Source organism: Lonchura striata, chromosome 7, assembly GCF_050655825.1.
Source record: "Lonchura striata isolate lonStrDom1 chromosome 7, ASM5065582v1, whole genome shotgun sequence".
Classification (NCBI taxonomy): domain Eukaryota; kingdom Metazoa; phylum Chordata; class Aves; order Passeriformes; family Estrildidae; genus Lonchura; species Lonchura striata.
In genome coordinates, this window is record NC_140709.1 from 28,376,831 (window position 1) to 28,393,855 (window position 17,025).

Here is a 17,025-nt window from a genome sequence, read left to right on the forward strand (position 1 = left end):
AGTAGCACAATTCCAGAAAGACATCCCTTTTCCAAGAAGCCATCTGGGATGTCTAGTGGCAGTATAGACATGTTCCCTGAGCTCTTCCTCAAACATCCTCCTCTCTGATGGGCAGCACGACTCAAAGAGCTCCCTGTCAGAAGGAAGTGTTCAAATACCACAGGCATCCACAGTAGTGTGGCCAAGGACTTGCAAAAGAAAGGTGAGGTCAAACTGGCTTGGGAAATCCTCTGGTTTGTTTTGGCTTTATCATTTAGCTAGGTTACTGTAATTCAGCTTTCCGGATCTCATTAGGCAGTTGATCAAGCTGCCACCAGCTCTTTCTGCTGTTGTCATTAGAGAGGTAGAGAATAATGCCCTGCTTAACAGCACAGACAAAAATGAGTGTTAAGCACATTGCCACTGCCCTGACAAGCAGCAAGTTAGCTGATTAAGGGGTGTTTAGTATTAAGATTGCATATTTACTGGCTAAATCTGACAAGACTAATACATGAATATTCACTAAAGAACAGAGTGGCTGTGTTTAGGGACTCAGTATAGAGATTTATTGTTTTTTAATATAAAAACTGTTTTTAAAAAGCCCTAACTAATTATTTTTAAGCAAGCTTAGGTGCTCTTTTTTTGCAAGCATTTATTTTGGTATCAGATTCATGGTGCATGACAACAACACAGAATAATAACCTTTTCACTACTAAAGTAGAATAATTCACAGTAAATAAATGAAAGGCTGAAATGTTAAGCTATGCAAATCTAATTAACTTTCAGTCTTAATAAGCTATGGCCTCTCTAGCAAAATTTAAAATGGGGTTTGAATTACAGATGGCATCTACCTTTTGGGCTTAAAAAGGCATTTTTAAAAACTGTCTTTTTTTCCACCTCCCTGATATTTCTGAGCACTTTGTTTTGCAGAGGGCCATCTGAAGTGGACTGCCCTCTGTCCCTCTCGTCTTCCCTTTTGTTCACTGATGATTCTTTGCCCTCCTCTGCTGCAAAGAGGCTCTAATGAGACTGCTCAGAAAAAGGGGAGCTTGCCTTGGCTTTGCTAGGATCCTCACTCTGTGGCTGAGCTCTCCCAGGCTGAACTTTTTTCTCTGGAAAAGGAAGCCCCATTTTGGCAATGGTTATCCCAGACCATTGGGATCAATGTGTCTAGATGTGACATGGGCAGAGAGAGGGTGTCTAACATAGCTGGGCTGTATCTGACTGCCAACCTCACCGCTTGGTTTGTTTGGCAGGAACTGGAAGGAAGCATGCAGAGACAGCTGCACGTACAAAATCAGCTAGTGCTGGGAGCTGGGTGCTGGGCCCTTGTCTTGCCTTTCTTCTCAATGCTGAAGAGTGTTCTCACACACAGATGTGTCTGATGCATGGCACCGAGTGTGATGAAGGAAAGGCTCACGCTGAGTCTCCAAACTGTGACAGTGGTCTCAGAGATATCTTGCAGGCTCTTCAGAGGGTATTCAGACAAAGCTATTCATAACTTGCAATGGTAACTTGTTGGAAGAAGGAGTTTAATAGCTCATTATAGCTCTTCAGCTCATCTTTCTGTTTAATTTGTGTCTGTACAAAGTAATTTTGACACTGCTTGATTTGTCACAGTCAGATGCATCATGCTCTGAAGATACTGCATTGCTTTCTGAAGCGAAGACAATTTTGAAACCTTTTAAAATTTCCATTTAATTTCTTTGGTCTGGCTGTCTGACATTGCACTCATCAGCAAAGCTTGATTTTTTTTTTCCTTTTTTTTTTTTCCTGTCAGCTTCAATAATTTGGTTGAATTTGAGAACGAGGATATTATCAAGATATGTTGAATCAAACTAACTTTGCTAATCTGTTCCAGATTCAAAATAGAGGTAAAACATCTGCTTTGGTTGTTGAGCAGAGCTCCATGCCAACTTGTAGCATGCCTAATGTAAAGAAAGAGATGAAGTGGTGTTATGAACTGATCTTCATGTTCACACATAGTTACTCTGCTATTAATGGAAATAACCCTGTCATCAGCCTCAGTAGTTAAACATTTTTAATCTGAGTTTTATATCAGCTATGCAGAAAGCAAATATTGGTGACTAAAATCTGCAGAGGATTTTAGTATTTTATGAAAACAGTAATAACCAACTGTGGTGCTCTTCAAGAGCACTGTGAGCTCCATGACCTCTAAGAGAAGTCAGGAAACATCGCTGTTAGTCTTTAATGTCTTTTAAAGTGTATTTGGCCCTGGCTGTGTAGGAGAAGGTGAGCTGGGAGATTTTCTGAGTTTTTCTGGAGCTGGCAGGAGGGTGGCTGTGGGGGTGGCAGTTGCTGACCAGAGGAATGAGCTGCACTGTGTGCGTAGGAGACAGACAGTGGTGAGGCTGTGTGTATGATGTGCAACACAAGGGGAACCTGAGAAAGATCCACTTGAAATATAGTGGTAAGACCAAACAAATCAGATAGTTCAGGTTTTGCTGAAGTCCCAAAAATATCTTCTCCCTCCCTATCATTGTTTTCATGATCCTGGAGGTTTGCTGTTGTCCTGAGGCTTGGTTTAGATACTCATGACAGCAGGACCTTGGAAGTGTTGCAGGTCACTGTTAAGAGGAAGATGAGGTTCAGGAGCACGTGAGATTGTGATTACAAAATGTATCTATCCTTAACAGAAACTCTGTGCATGGGCTCCCCATAGCTGAAATTACCTTCTGATGAGTGAATGAGATGAGATCTGAAACTCTGCTGGAGTCCTGCCATGTGTTAGTGTGTGTCTACCCAAAGGCACTAGACTCCCCTTGAACTTTTGGCAATATATATTTTTATTGATATCTGCTGTAGCTTACCCTATTTGCATTAACCTTTATCTTCACATAAGTGTGGGGCGAGTTTTGTTTGGCTTCCTTTGCTTTCATATGTTCAATTATTTGCCTACTGAAGCCTGCAGAAAAGAACCTTTGACTTTCAGTGATTGTTGGACTAGATCTATTTTTTGAAATACAGTTTTCTGCAGTTCACAGTTTGTAACTCAGCTGAATTGGTAACCAGTGTCCTGGTTTGTGTTGCCCTTAATGGAGCAGAGATGCATCCTCCTTGAATGCAGCCATTTAAGCTCTGTGTGTCTTGGTTGTGGAAAACAGATGATTTATTTTAATAACAACCTTTTATGTATTACAGATAGTTCTCATGTTTACTTTAAATTATCTTCTGTGTATTGTGACCAGCTCTAATCTGTTTAAGTTTTCCCTGTAAATTATGTTTTAGAGCTCTGTTTTGGTCTTCAAGTCAAGTGGTGCCCTAAACTAAATGTCTCACTCCAGCCAGCCTTAGCAATACTGAACAGTGTAGAAGCACCACAGTGTGCTTTGCAAGTCATAATCCTATTTTAAGTCTCTTCCTCTTTCAGGACGTTGTTCGGTTACATTCAGTTAGTAAAATATAGTCCCAAATTCCTTCTTACACAAAACTGCTGCGTAACAGCCCTGGATTTCTCACTAACAGGCAGGCTATGTTCTCCTTCATACTGAACAGTGTCCTACTCTTCCTCCAGCCTGGCTGTTTGTATAATTTGTCAAGGTGGTTATAAATTCTGATCTTGCCCTCCAACATCCTTGTGTAGTCTCTCTAGTTCCGAAGTATCTGTAAATTTATTATGGCACTCTCTGTTTCATAGCTGACTTCTTTGTGTGTACAGTAATATAAAACAGACCCCGTTAGCCAGCGGAAGTCCTGATCTTACCAAATAAGATGTTACAGGATCAGATGCCACTTTACAGTTCTCTAAATCAGGACTAATTTTCTAAAACTGAGTTTTTATTAGTGTGTGTGATGAGTATCAATGTGTGCTGCGTATATCAGATAGAGCACTTAATTACAAATGGACTGGACTATTACTTTGTCCTGCTGAGTGTCCAGGCTGCCAGATGAAAAGCAGATCTTGCTGTGCTGCTGCACTGAAAGAGCACTATGGAAAGGTCTTTCTGAGCCAGCTGCAGTGTGTTGCAGCCCTTGCACACACTTGCCTTGGCAAGGTAGAGGGGTAAGTCACAGTTTCATAAGTGATAAACCAAAGGGAGATAAACTTGCAGCATTTCAGTTTCTTTTTTCCTTTTTCTACTTGACTGCCATTGCTGCTGGTAGAGTTGGGTGCAGGCAGGATATCAGTGGTCTCCAGAGGATGTGGGGCCACAGGACAGAGGAGATGTCTCGGGTTAAGTTGACCAGCTGCATGAACCCCTTCAGCCCTCAGAGCGTTCCTCCCTCCACACAGATATGGTTTTAATTGTATTTTTTTTTTTCTCTTATGGAATTTAAGACCTAAACAATTGGTTAAAAAAAATTGCTTGAGATGTGTTTGAAGACAAGTGAGCAGGAAATGAAGCTTTTGGCAGGGTTGATGTTTTTCAAGCGAGTTTCTCCCCTAACTGCTTTATTCTGAAATCTCTAGCGAGGAGCAGATGTGTCACAGGGTTGCTGTTGCTCTGTTCTGCTGCTGGCAGTTTCATTTCTCTTGAGGTTCATAACCTCACGCTGCCTTGGCCACCTCTCAGCTGTGCCTCCGGCGGGGACAGCGTGCAGGGCCCTTTGGAAAGCAGGTGGTGTAACATGGCACAGGCTTCTCACTTGGAAGTTGGCTTCAGCTGATTTACACCAGCTGGAATTTATGCCCCCAGAGATTTTACTGTCTGCTATGCTCTTGTTCAGAAACACTGCCTTGGTGCCAGGACTTCTTCCCTGCTTTTGACTAAATGATTGATGGATTATGGGGGAGGGGGAAAAAGAAAAGACAAAAGCTCTGGGAAACAAAATATAGATATGACAAGAAGTGCTCAAATGGATAAGTAGTGCAGCACTTGCTGCTGAGAACATATAAAATGAATTGGATCCTTTTTTTGGTACTGCCATTACAATCGCAGGACTGTTATTGAAAGGTGCCACTGATATGTCTGTCGTGAGATATTACACAACACAGTTTATATCAAGACAAAATCCAAGAAACTTTGAACAAATTCAGGAGGACAAGAAAAATTCAAGGTACTATTAGATTGATTATCCTCAATCTTTGTAGGTATTCCAACAAATCTTATTATGCTATCTGTGACAGACTTTTTTCTACTGAAATGGATAACAAACACTAGTGAATATAACAAATATTATGCTACTATGTTTATTTTTGTCTCCCTTAAAAAAACTTTCTTATTTTAACTAGTCTGCATTGTGCTGAGTCTTTGTCTTCACTTGATTAATGTAACTTCAGGACAGTATTTGTTAACTAATTTTCTGATCTGATCTGAAGGCACTTTTAAAAACCCCTCCCACCCCCAATCCCAAATACCAAAACTAAAACCAAACCCTAGCACTTAAATCAAGACTGGTGGACAGTCTCCAGTAATGAGAATGAAGGAAAGGATGTTAGGCAAGCTGAATTAAACAGTCTGAGCTCTTTTCCTTTTAAGAAGTGGTCTAAATTTAACAGGCCAAGAGTTATTTTGGTGCCTTTAACTGATAAGTTCAATGAAACATAGGCAACTTGCAGCACTTTTCACTGTGTAGAGGAATTTCAGGATTCCAGGAACAGCAGGATGTAACCTTCACTTCACCTGGAAATATAAGCAATTCTTGGGGCAGTTGATAGGCTTCCTAATGAAAAATGGGAGGTAGCCAAAATCCGGAGCCAAGCTAGCACCAGAAATAGATCTGCCAGAGGCTTGTTTTGCACTGTCTGGAATGGCATATCACAAATTGTGTGAACAGAAATACCGGCCTGGGTCCAGAATTGCACAAGCAGGATCAATCCTGACTATTTTCCTTTTTAAGTATCATGAAAGCTTGACTAAATAAATGTCGTGTTAAAGTTTCAGCTGTCTCAATATGTTGTTTTCAAGTAGGAGAGGGGAAAGGGCTGAGCACAGAGAGGACCAGGGTGCATGTGGTGATGGGGAGGCAGGGATTTAGCTGGCTTATTCTTGTTATTTCACAAGATGTGTGCTTTTGGGAAAGTGTAGTGAAGAATAGTCTGGTTTGCACATCACTTACTAAATGATTATTTGTGATTATGTTTAATTATAGAATCAGATCTATTGTCTTCTCTGTCTGGCTGGAGACAGGGAGTTTGGTGGGTGGGGTGTAAGCAAAAGCCATCAGGACCTTGCTGAGTGGGAGCAAAAGCCAGAAGTCTGTGGGAGCAGAGCCTGGATTTCCAAGCCCAGCTTGTTTTTGTGAAGGCTTAGCTGTATTGGAGGGGAAATCATTTAAAAGCAGATGATGAAGGATGTGTTGTGACAGCCTTGCTCTCTTTTCAGGGTTGAGCCATGCTCTAAGCAGTTCAAGTTGTTCTTTTCCAAACATAGTGTAAGCAATGTTCAAAACAAGATTCTTAATGGAAGGTTATCATTAGACAATCTTGTTTCAGCTCTACTGCTACTACTTTAACCCTTTTCCAGTGATCATGGTTTTTCTTTCCTCCTTCATTACAGCTATTGACCATCAACAAAATATGCTTGTTCACTTAAAGCTGAGGATGGGATTTTTCCTATCCAGAAGATGCAGAAGGGTGTTTTGGTTGGCTGTAATTCCAGCTTCTGAACCTGGTCAGTACTGGATACCAGGCACCCAGCTGAATTCGGCTGGAGGGGTGGGATGCAATTCTCCCCTGGCCATGCTGCCCTGAGGCTTTGCAGTCTGTACCAGCTGTCCAGCTGTCCAGCAGTATGGTTGGAGCTGCTCTGTTTCTGTAGCTGTTTGTGATTGCCATGCAGTTAGCAATGTACACCAGTGATTAATCTCAGGTTTTTGTAATGTTACCAACAGTGGCAGCATCTGCTGATAGTGTTAGAATCACTGTATTCCAACCAATTCTGCACTAAATATTCCTGTAAATGTTCAAGTCTTTGTTTGGGAAACCACTGTGGGAAAGGCTGAGTGCATGCCTTTGTGGTACTACCTATGAACCATGTTAGCATTGCATGAATTATTCAGGCATTTGTGAACAATTACTTAGGAACCACTTCTGCCTTCCTGAGAGGGGAAAAAGCACCAAGCACTGAGCATTGTTTGTACCACACTGAGGATCCTTGCAGACATCATGTCCTGATGTCCTGGGTGCTATTGAGTACGTGTCCCTTAGGGCTAGACCATACTGGGAGCCACAAGTGTGCACTGGGGTATTTCCCATTTGGTCACTGAGCAGTTTTTGGTGTTTTGGTGAAGTTGCCATTCATCATTAGATGAAAGTATTGGAGGGAGAGGCTTTCAGCTCTGGGCTTGTGTTGTGCAGGCAAATGCAGACACCCCACTCCAGCTCTTCTTTCTTTAAAAAGTTAGGTGAAAGTTGCTTTTGAAGCTAAACATATGTTCTGTTTGGAGTTTATATATAATTTTTTACCTGTTCTCAGGAGAGCATAACAGCAAATGAAGCAGTGGTCAATTCTCCACTGCTTCTGTGTGCCCCGTGCTGTTGATGTGAAGTCCTCCTTATGGTCTGAAAGAGAAACACAGCCTGAGGCTTTGGAGAAGCTGTTATATAAATGACACAGATAGAAATGGGGGCCATTACAGGAAAACCCAACACTTGCAATAAAACTTAAATGCCCATTACATCCCTCTAAGCAACTTAGAGCACAGCATGGCTGCAAGTTGGAAAGCCATTGGTGCAGGGAAAGTGTCAGAGCACACTTGCATCCTTTAAATGCTGGCCTAAAAACAACATGAAGATCTCTCAGCTTGGAAGTGCCTCTATCACGCAGAGGTTCTTTTTTTGTTTTGGGAGTGTTGACTCATGTTTTTTTTGAATACCTCTGTGTGTCATGTAAGTTTGTTGGTCCTTGAGCATTCAAACACAGTGGAACAAATTGAAATAAATAGCAATGTGTAGGCATGCATGCTGTCCTTGCTGCAGAGGATTGATGTGCAATACTTAAATCACTGGGTTAGTCTACAATAAACAGAAGCACATAATCAGATAGAATTAAATTAATTTTTTTTTTTTCTGCCTGTTTGAAATGTTGCAGCTTACAGGGTATTTATTGATCTGCTCAGTATAAATGTCCTAAGTGCATTTGCTCACTTAACAATGCTGTTAGTTTGTCACAGTGCTTCCAGGGAACCAGTGCACCCAATCTGCAGATTTGATTATCTCCACTGGCTTTTCAATTGCTTGTACAGGTATTCCTTAAGTCGCTTAGTAAAGATCTGTAATTGCTACGTAATACCTCTTAGCAGCCATCCAAGGGCATTCTTCTCCAAATACCAGCACTGTGAAAGTACTTTGTTGGCAGAAGTGTATATAGAAATTCCTACAACAGGATTGCACCCTTTGAATTAACAAATTAAGGGCAAACATTTTTTCTATTTACCCAGCAATTCATTCCTAAAACACAATAAAAGGGTAACCCCCTGATGTGAGGGTAATAGACTACAAAGCCTGTTGAAAATTATCAGTATTGAGTAATTTCTGTACATGTAACTGTATAAATAGTAAGCATCAGAGAAATGCACTCTAAGAATTAACTCCAGTTAATGGCTGTTCACAAATACAAACTTGCAAGTTAAAACAGCATTTCAGGTATTCATGTGCTGTATGAACAGAGAGAAAGGCCTGAACTAAAATTAGGGAGAGGAGTAGCCTTTTGCTTTGAGCAATGGAAGGAAATAGATGTATGTGATGTGACATAGCAGATGACCTTGTAATCTTGATTAGTGGGAGTACTTTCAGAAAAAAAAGAGGTGTTTGGCAAAACACTGTCAGAATCAATACCACTTTGAAATGATTGTGTGTCTTGCTACATTGCCTTGTTAGTTACATGAATACATGGATATATAAGTGTTTAGTCCAGGAACTTGATGTAAGGCAATTAGAACTAATAAAGGATCAAAATGTAGCTTCTTTTTACTCGCAGGAACAAATGGTAGTCTATGAGATCAAATGGGCATAGGAGTCAATCATCCTTACCCTATTGGCCTCTGCCTCCTGCCAAACAAAAATCTGGCTTAAGTCCTGCTTAGTGAGTGAGGATTTCTAAAATCAAGGCAAAATGTTCAGTATATGTCACAGTTACTAGCTACTCAAGAAAAACATGAAATGGTTTGCTAGAAGGTTCAGCACCTACTTTGGACATAGTAATTAAAATTATACTTGAGACAGTCCCCTTACATGCTTCATCTCCTCTGGAGTCAGAGACTTGCCAATGCCCCTTGGTAACAGTTAGATCTGTGGAGGAGAATTTCCCAGTGCTGGACTTTTTCTTTTGGAATGGCTTGTTGGCTCTGTGGAATCCAGCTGAGCCAGAGGACATTTTTCCATGCAGGTTTAAATTCTGTTGCTGAAAAAAATCATTGTGCCTTCTGTTCAACAAGTTCATTTTACCTGGTGGGTTGAAGTCCAGCTTATTACTGCCCTGCATTCAGTAAAGACAGGAATATGTTGCAACATTGGAAGGTGTCTGCAGACACAATTTATTTTTTACTAAAATGCTTGTTACAGCACAAAGTAAAGAACCCTCTAATAAAACTTGTTGATAAGTTTCATACTTATCATAGTAACTCTGTAGAAAAAGTAACATGGAAAGGTTTTTGTTAGCTGCTGGAGTTTATTTTCGGAAAAAAATGTGAACACTCCCAACTGAAATTCTCTTTAAGAAACTGGAAACTGTGGAGAGTTGAGCTGATGAAACAGTTGTTCATCATTCCAAAACCCTGCACCCTTGCATAATTCTAATAATAGTTATATACAATCTGCTCTGTGCTTGTGCTTTTCTTTTTCCTCTAATATAAGAGTTTAACAACTTCTGAATTTGAAGACATTTAAAGCAAAATATTTCTGTTAATGAAATAACCCATTGATGATGTCACAACTTTTAGAAAATATTTCCAAAAATATACTATCCTTTGATAATTAGGAAGGAAAATTATCTACCCTTCAGGAATTAAAAAAAAAAAGGCAAGCTGTTTGAAGTCATTGATGCATGACTATGGTTATCACTGAAGATCAGAAAAGTAATCTGTTCATTATCATCTATCATCAATGTGTATGTAAGTGCACAAGCCTTATTCTATCCCTGTCAGCTGCTGAATGGAACAATGCCTTTTCCATTGTGGTGATGGATGTGGATGCATCTTCTCAGCTCTGACCTCAAATTGAGCAGTAATGCTGCAACATAGTTCTGACATGTATTTCCTGGACAGGTCATTATACTTGACTGCACATCTTACACTGAAATGGGTCTCAATATGTAATAAAAGTACCTCAACAATAAATAATACATTCTCATTTCAAAATGAATACCTTTGAAAATAAAATAATGACGTAGTGAATTAGAAAAATGGCCAGCTGGAACAGGCTGCACAGCAGTGACTCAGGATGGTTATTAACCAGTACTGGTTTTATCTCCTCTTTCCAGTTTTCAGGCTCTGATCATTTTTATCTCCTCTTTCAGTTTCCAGGCTCTGATTATTCTCCATTATCTCTGTGTCTTCTGCTACAACTATCAGAGATAGATTTTATCATAATTAGTTTATAAAAATTAAATCTTACAGGAGAAAAGGTCTGAAGGATGAGGCCTTTGAAATGGGTATATGGCAAGTTTCTCCTGTCAGCAAAGGTTGCATGTATCAGTGGTGGGAGTTATGCCCTGCTTCAGGGGCATGATAAACACTGGGGTCTGATCTAAAGAACTGCAGGTGGATGTGACCATGCTATGGTGGACAAAAACTGAGATGAGGATCTTCTGTGTGTTACAGGTCTAAACAACACAGTGTTATTCTCAGTCTGCTTTCTGTGTTAAGTGGCTGATGCTAATTAGAAAGGTCAAACATTACCTGTAAAACCAAGGGTTTGATTCAGATTTCTGGCAGAGAGAAGAAGGGTCAAAGTACCTTCGTTGCCTGTAACAGCACTTGAACTTGATTGCTTTTTTTTTTTTTCCTAATAAATTTGAATTTTTTAGGTTTTTTCTTCTTACCTCTGTCTGAGGTCTCACCTTAAATGTCACCAGAGTCTGGCTGATACTTTTCACTGGGTGCTAGGCATATCTGCAAGTGGGTTCAAGGAATAATCTAAGATGCTGGGGGTATTTGTTTCTTGGCTACTGGATTGTGATTGTCATTCAGCTTGAAATTGAGGAGTTCTCTGCTTTCCTGTTAATTTTTTTTCCCATTTAAATATTATGATAAATGCATAGGAAATGCACATATTTTGGTGTGAGCATAATAATTTCATAAGCATTCACTGATTCTTCATAGCTGTTAGTTTTAGGAGAGAAGGGTCTGGTGTTTGCATCGTCTGTTGGGGAATGTTCTCTGCCCATTCTGACACGGCTGGGAAGGGAGCATGCTACATTGTTAAAGTGAAATGCAATTTTTTTCCCCCTTCCTTTTTCAAACATCCACTACAATATGTAAGACATAGACAGTTGTGATAAAAGATGCTGCTTTAGTCCTTTTCACTTTTGGAGGAGTGGCAAGAATGAAATTCCTGTATGAATGTTTCTCAAGGACATAAGGGATTAATATATCTTAAAATAGACACTATTAACTTAGAAATGTATTTTCCACATTTTAATAAGAAAAGATAGGGAAGAAATGGTATTTTCTTTGTTCTTTCAGCCTGTTTTGTGAATTTAAAGATTGCCTGCTTACAAGACAGTTAAGTTCTGTAGAATCTCAAGAACTGTTGCAGTTTTATGTGCCTAAGTAGTCATCCATGCTGCCATTTTACAGGATTATTTTAGATTCTGGTGATTGCATGGCACCACAAACTCCTTTTTGCCAGTAGGACCATGAGGCAACCAGGAGTGAGACTTGGGGAGCATACACTGTCTTCAGGAGGGTGCTGGTGAAAGTGGGGCCTGTTTCAACCACGTGCTTTATGGGATAGGGATATTTGTGAATTGTTCCCTTCTTTTCCCGAGCCTCCAGCAGCACAGTTTTTCTTCTTTTATTTCAGTGTGCTGCCAGTTTGGTTACTAACTCAGATATTTGCTGCCAAGGTGGTCGGAAGGGCTGAAGTCACCAGCTCTGGCTGAGTATCGCAGCTCTGAGCGCACGCAGAGCTCCCTCCCGCTGCCCGGCGGTGACGCCAGCGTTGGAGAGGAGCAAGCATGGCACATTGTTTCTCCTGTGGGCCTGGTTATTTATTTCTGCATTCCCATTCATAATAGCATAATAACAGATTTGAGACAATAAGATAATTACTTCGCTTCTTGGGTGGTTAAAATTAACTGCGCTCATTGCGTATTTATTCAGGGAAAAAATACAAGTTGTTTAGTGATTGCCCAGAAATTCATTATCTGCATAATGCTCTGTTTCTAAATGTGTATTGCATGACCATTTGTCTGTGCCAAGAGCAAGCATGCAGCACTATCTGATGTAATTAGTTTTCCCCTTACATGCCAGGGAGAACATCTGGGCTAATTGCATGTTGTTGACAAAAGTTGCCGTTCTAATGAGGGTTCCTGTTTGTGCACACACATGTTCATTTTAGGTACAAACATGCTCATGATTTCAGTTTATCCTCAAGCAAACTGGTAGCTCTTACTAATGAGATACTCCTGGTCATTTAGGACTGGGGTCACACCATGTCTCTGGGCAGCTTTAGCAACTGTTAGCAGGAGTAAAATGCTCTCAGTTTAAACAGAAAATAAACAAACCTGTAATACTTCTGCTTCTGTTTTGTTTTTCCAGCCTCCACTGGTCCAGGCAATCTTCAGTGGTGATCCAGAAGAGATACGGATGTTGATCTACAAAACTGAGGATGTCAACGCCTTGGTATGTGACTGGCATGTTGTGCACCATACCTGTGGACTGTGGCAATGACAGTATTAAAAATGTCCTCAGTAATTAACACATAACAGAATGGAAATGATTGGGAAGGAAGAGGTTTTGGGGCTTCAGTGGTATCCTAAGTAGGAGTCAATGTAATTGTCTCCAGCAGATGACTTTAAATTTTCTAAGTGTATGGTAATTATTCCAAATGTGCAGGTCAGTCAAGGACATTGTTTTTTCTCTTACTGAGAAAATGAATGAAAACAGCTGAAAATTGCATATTTTTACTCTCTGTAGGGTTTCCTTTTATGAAGAGTCTTTGCAGATCAGGAGCTGTTATGCATTTGACTCTACTTGAACTAAAGCTTCACTGTAATTCTCAGCTGTGAGAGTAAGGAAGCAGAATCTTGGCCACAATTTGCCCACAAAGGAATTACTGTTTTGCAGATTGGCTTATTCCAGCCAGAATGGTAAGCAGCTGTAAACAAGTAGTAGTAGTTGAGTACTTTGGCAGTGAAAAAAATGTCTCCAAGTCAAACTTGGTCTTTTTTGCAGAAATTGGGGTGTTTTTTCCCCCCCTCTCTTTGATTTTAATTTGTATGCGTACTGTTAGAAGTAAGTCCTGCCAGTCCTGACTACAATCTGTGGCCTCTCAAAGTGGTGAGAATATAAAGCAGAAGCAGAATGATAATTTCCAGGTGTTTCCTGAACTTTTGAATCAACCTTCCTTTTCTTTGTGTCTTTCTGTGATGTAAAACCATCGGTTTATTCATTGCTACCTCCAGCAGTTTGTCTGGTACCGTCTTGGCATTGCAGCTTTTGCAGGGAGTGGGGTCCAACTGTCTGGTTCAGAGCTACCAAAAGGAACTAGAGAGGTGATCCTAGAGAGGTGGTCTGCTTGACTGGCTCCACCCATTTGCTGTCCAGTAGAAGGAAAGACATGCCACTGTGTGAAATCTGATGCAAGACCTTGATGTAAAGCTTTCCCCATGATTATCAGTACCTGATTGTTTTCCTGCAAGTTCCTAAAAGTGTTATCCTTAAAGAATTATCTCCCTCAAGTTTCCTGCTTGTTTTTTGCTGATGATCTTAACAAACTAAAGAAAAAAACAAAACCCATCCAAACAAAACCCCCTCAGCAAGGTAGATTAACACCACAGTCCCAAAATTTCATCTGTATTTCATGCTGGATTTTCAAAATAGCATTTCCTGTACAAGGTTATTGTGTGTTTCTCCAATGTTTTTCTATCCTTTGGCTGCAAGTGTGTTAGTGATGGTTGCTATGGAGATGGTCTCAGCTGTCAGGTGCAAGATTAGATGAAGAATTTGTGTTTTGCAGATGAGTCCCATACTTCTTAATAGAAAAAGTAATTGAATGGTTTTGCCCAATATACTGCTTACAATGCTCAAAATCCACCTAAGAAGCTTTGCCTCGTCAGGAGCAAAACTCCAAGCTGTTCTTTGAAGTCATTAGAAAGATACTGGTCAACACAAACTCTGAAGGTTGTTTTCTGAACAGTGACTGCAGGGAAGTGTCAATTGCTTAAAATATCACTGAAGAAAGATGAAAAGATTTTCCCCTCATTGTGCTGTGAGCTGGCAATTTGCATTGCATGCTTCTGTTTCTATTTTAAGGGTGTTTTTAATTACTTCCACGTTAGCCTTTGGTTGCTCACATGAGAGGAAACTCTGACATCGTTTGGCAGAGATTTGTCCTTTGTTGATCATTTTGGTTGGCTGTGTCAACACTGGAATAGTTCAAATATAGGTAGGACAGGGATACAAAGTAAAAGTCTGGTTTTGCAGCAAGCTTTGGGTATTTCTGAAGTTTAAAAAATCAGGGTATTTTTAATGTCCATCAAGAAAAGTATTTAGAAGACAGAAGAAAAAGAGCACAGAGAAACAACACGAAATTAGGCATACATGTGCAGATGTCCCAAGAGAAAATTAATCTCAGGAAAGAGTTTAGAAGATTACTTTTTTTTGGTCTGGTAAAATAATTAGTAACTTCCCAAGCCAAGGACTTGTTTGTTGATGGAAATGGCTACATTCTGGATACTGCTGTAATTATGGCTTCTACTTTAAACAAAGTGAAATCTGTTTGGGTTACAAGTGTGGTTTTAACTCATTCTGCCACTGTAATTGTTACTTTGACCTCTCCAGTCCAACCTGTGCTTTGGGGGCAAGTGATGGCACCTGTGAACACTGGGGGCATGGACTCTGTTATATTTAGCTGATAATGAGCAATTCCCTCCCCCTGGGCAGTGAATACACACTGTGTCCATAGGAAGTGTGGTGAGCATTCAGCAGCCTGTTTTCCCAGGATATTTGTGATATCACTTGGACAATCCAGACTGCCAGATTAGTTGCAGGTAGACATCTTCTACACTTGCTGTTTGGTTCATTCCAAAGCAGCAGGGTGATCACACTGTGCATATGCAGATGGGGATCTTTTGGGGTGCTGTTTTTACTTAGGGAAGGGTGGGAGAGAATGACCCCTCTGGATCCAGTTGTTACCCCTTCTTGTTTGGGATTCATAATACATGAGCTGTGCAGCACCTTATGTCTGCAAAGTCCAGTTGTTGTTCCCTGTGTAATTTCCATTTTTATCTCAGTCTTCAGTTTAGTTTCTCTTCAAAATATCCAAATTTAAAAGAAAAAATAGTCATAAAGCTTTCCAATATTCTTCCCCATAAGTGATGTGTTGTTTGCAAGTCATTTAATTCTCTCTGTTTTTATTTTTTATCCCCTAATGCTGTGCTTTTTCTTGGCTAGAACCCTGTTTCTAGCTGCAGAGTTTCTGCAGAGGAACAGGCAGCAGCACCAGCAGAGATTGCAGGGCTATACATGCAGGACCATGTATTTAGGGGGAGGTTTATTATGAGATAAAGAGAGAAGGAAGGAAGTCATTATGGAGACCCATGTACATGTGCAGTTCATGACTTTTTTCCTCATTATCCTGCTTGGAAAGGCATAGATTTGCAGCACTGCCTTTGTCAGGAGGATTCAGGCTTCATCCAGGCCTCCCCACATGCACACAAGTTCTATACATTCCTGTGCTATTGCCAAGCATGTTTTTGAAGGTGCTGTGAGTGCTTCAAGGTACAAATAGGCACATATTTAGGGTTGTGAGTCTGAAAGGTTTTGCATGTTTGGGATAGCTGAAGTGGCTATTTAGCCTCTAGTACTGCTGTTTAATATGCTGTTTTTTAAGCAGGAAGTGATGGAGAATTTTTTCCCACAGGAATTATGAACAATTTTTTCATAGTGTAGCAAAAATGAATATAAAACTACACTGATGTTTGCAATGCAAGGTAACTAGCATGACTTCTGTTCAGATAAAATTTTTTTTTGGCTTAGATTTTTTTTTTTTTGTAATACTTCATAATGAAAATTTTTAAACTGTGAAGAAGATTCTGCTGGAGAGACTGAGAGTCTGAAATATTCTGGGTTGCATTGCAACAGTGTGGTAGTGTAGTAATGGTTACTGTTATATATATCCCTGCTGGTGACTCATCTCATCAGTTTGAGGCAGTTCAGGATGTATAGACCATTAAAATCTCATGGCAGGGTTTGGCTGTAACTGCATTATTGTCTTCAAAGGTAGCAATATCAGCCTGAAATACCTGAATTTTCTAAATCTTTTGCAATCCTGAGTGTGCTCCCATGCCTTAACACCCCCCATCCAAAGTCAATATAGTGTTTATAAAAATGGAGGAGTTGTTTAAGTCTATCTTTTGAGTCTTACGGTGAATACCAGTGGGCATCAAAATATTTTCATTTTTTAGGATAATAATTTCTATGGTCTCAATGTGGAATTAGTAATTAGTTTTTAAAGTTATGCATTTCTAGCATGAAAGTCACTGTCAGCCTCATGGAAGGCAGTAATTGTTAGATAAAGGGGGAGAATAAAGATTATGTTTCTTGACCTGAAAGATCAAAGTGTTTGTCTCTTCTGCTTCATGAGCAATTGGCAATTTAAGACTTAGTCCAGAAAAACCTTTATTTCTGAGGCTAAATTGAAGACTGTGGCGTGAGAGGTGCTGGAACGAGGAACTGCATTTTCAGATGGGAATTTCTGTTATGCAGAAGAAAGAGCACAAATTATAAGTTACACAGCTTGACTTTCACTTTTACCTGTGGTGCTCACAGTCAAACATTTTGATTTACTCTGTAAATTTCAGGCTTTAATAAAGGAATGTCTGAGGAGGAGGAAATCCTTGAAGCAGCAGATATTTCCTTGGTACACCATCAGCTTTTGGCTCCAAACAGTTGTAAATAGCCCAAGAAATAGGTGCTTTT

The 17,025-nt window shown here is 40.1% G+C and overlaps 1 protein-coding gene across 17 annotated transcripts in view; it reads left to right on the forward strand.

The window, feature by feature from the left end:
• Positions 1-17,025, forward strand: part of ANKRD44 (ankyrin repeat domain 44) — a 150,183-nt gene that overhangs the window by 67,523 nt on the left and 65,635 nt on the right. For 15 of the 17 annotated variants that reach the window (XM_085584607.1, XM_085584616.1, XM_085584610.1 and 12 more), the window contains one exon: positions 12,643-12,726. In XM_085584607.1, coding sequence (XP_085440733.1) covers positions 12,643-12,726 — 84 coding nt within the window. Of the gene's footprint in view, positions 1-12,642; positions 12,727-13,020; positions 13,194-17,025 lie in introns of all 17 variants that reach the window. The other 2 variants (XM_085584617.1, XM_085584621.1) reach the window with 1 other exon arrangement.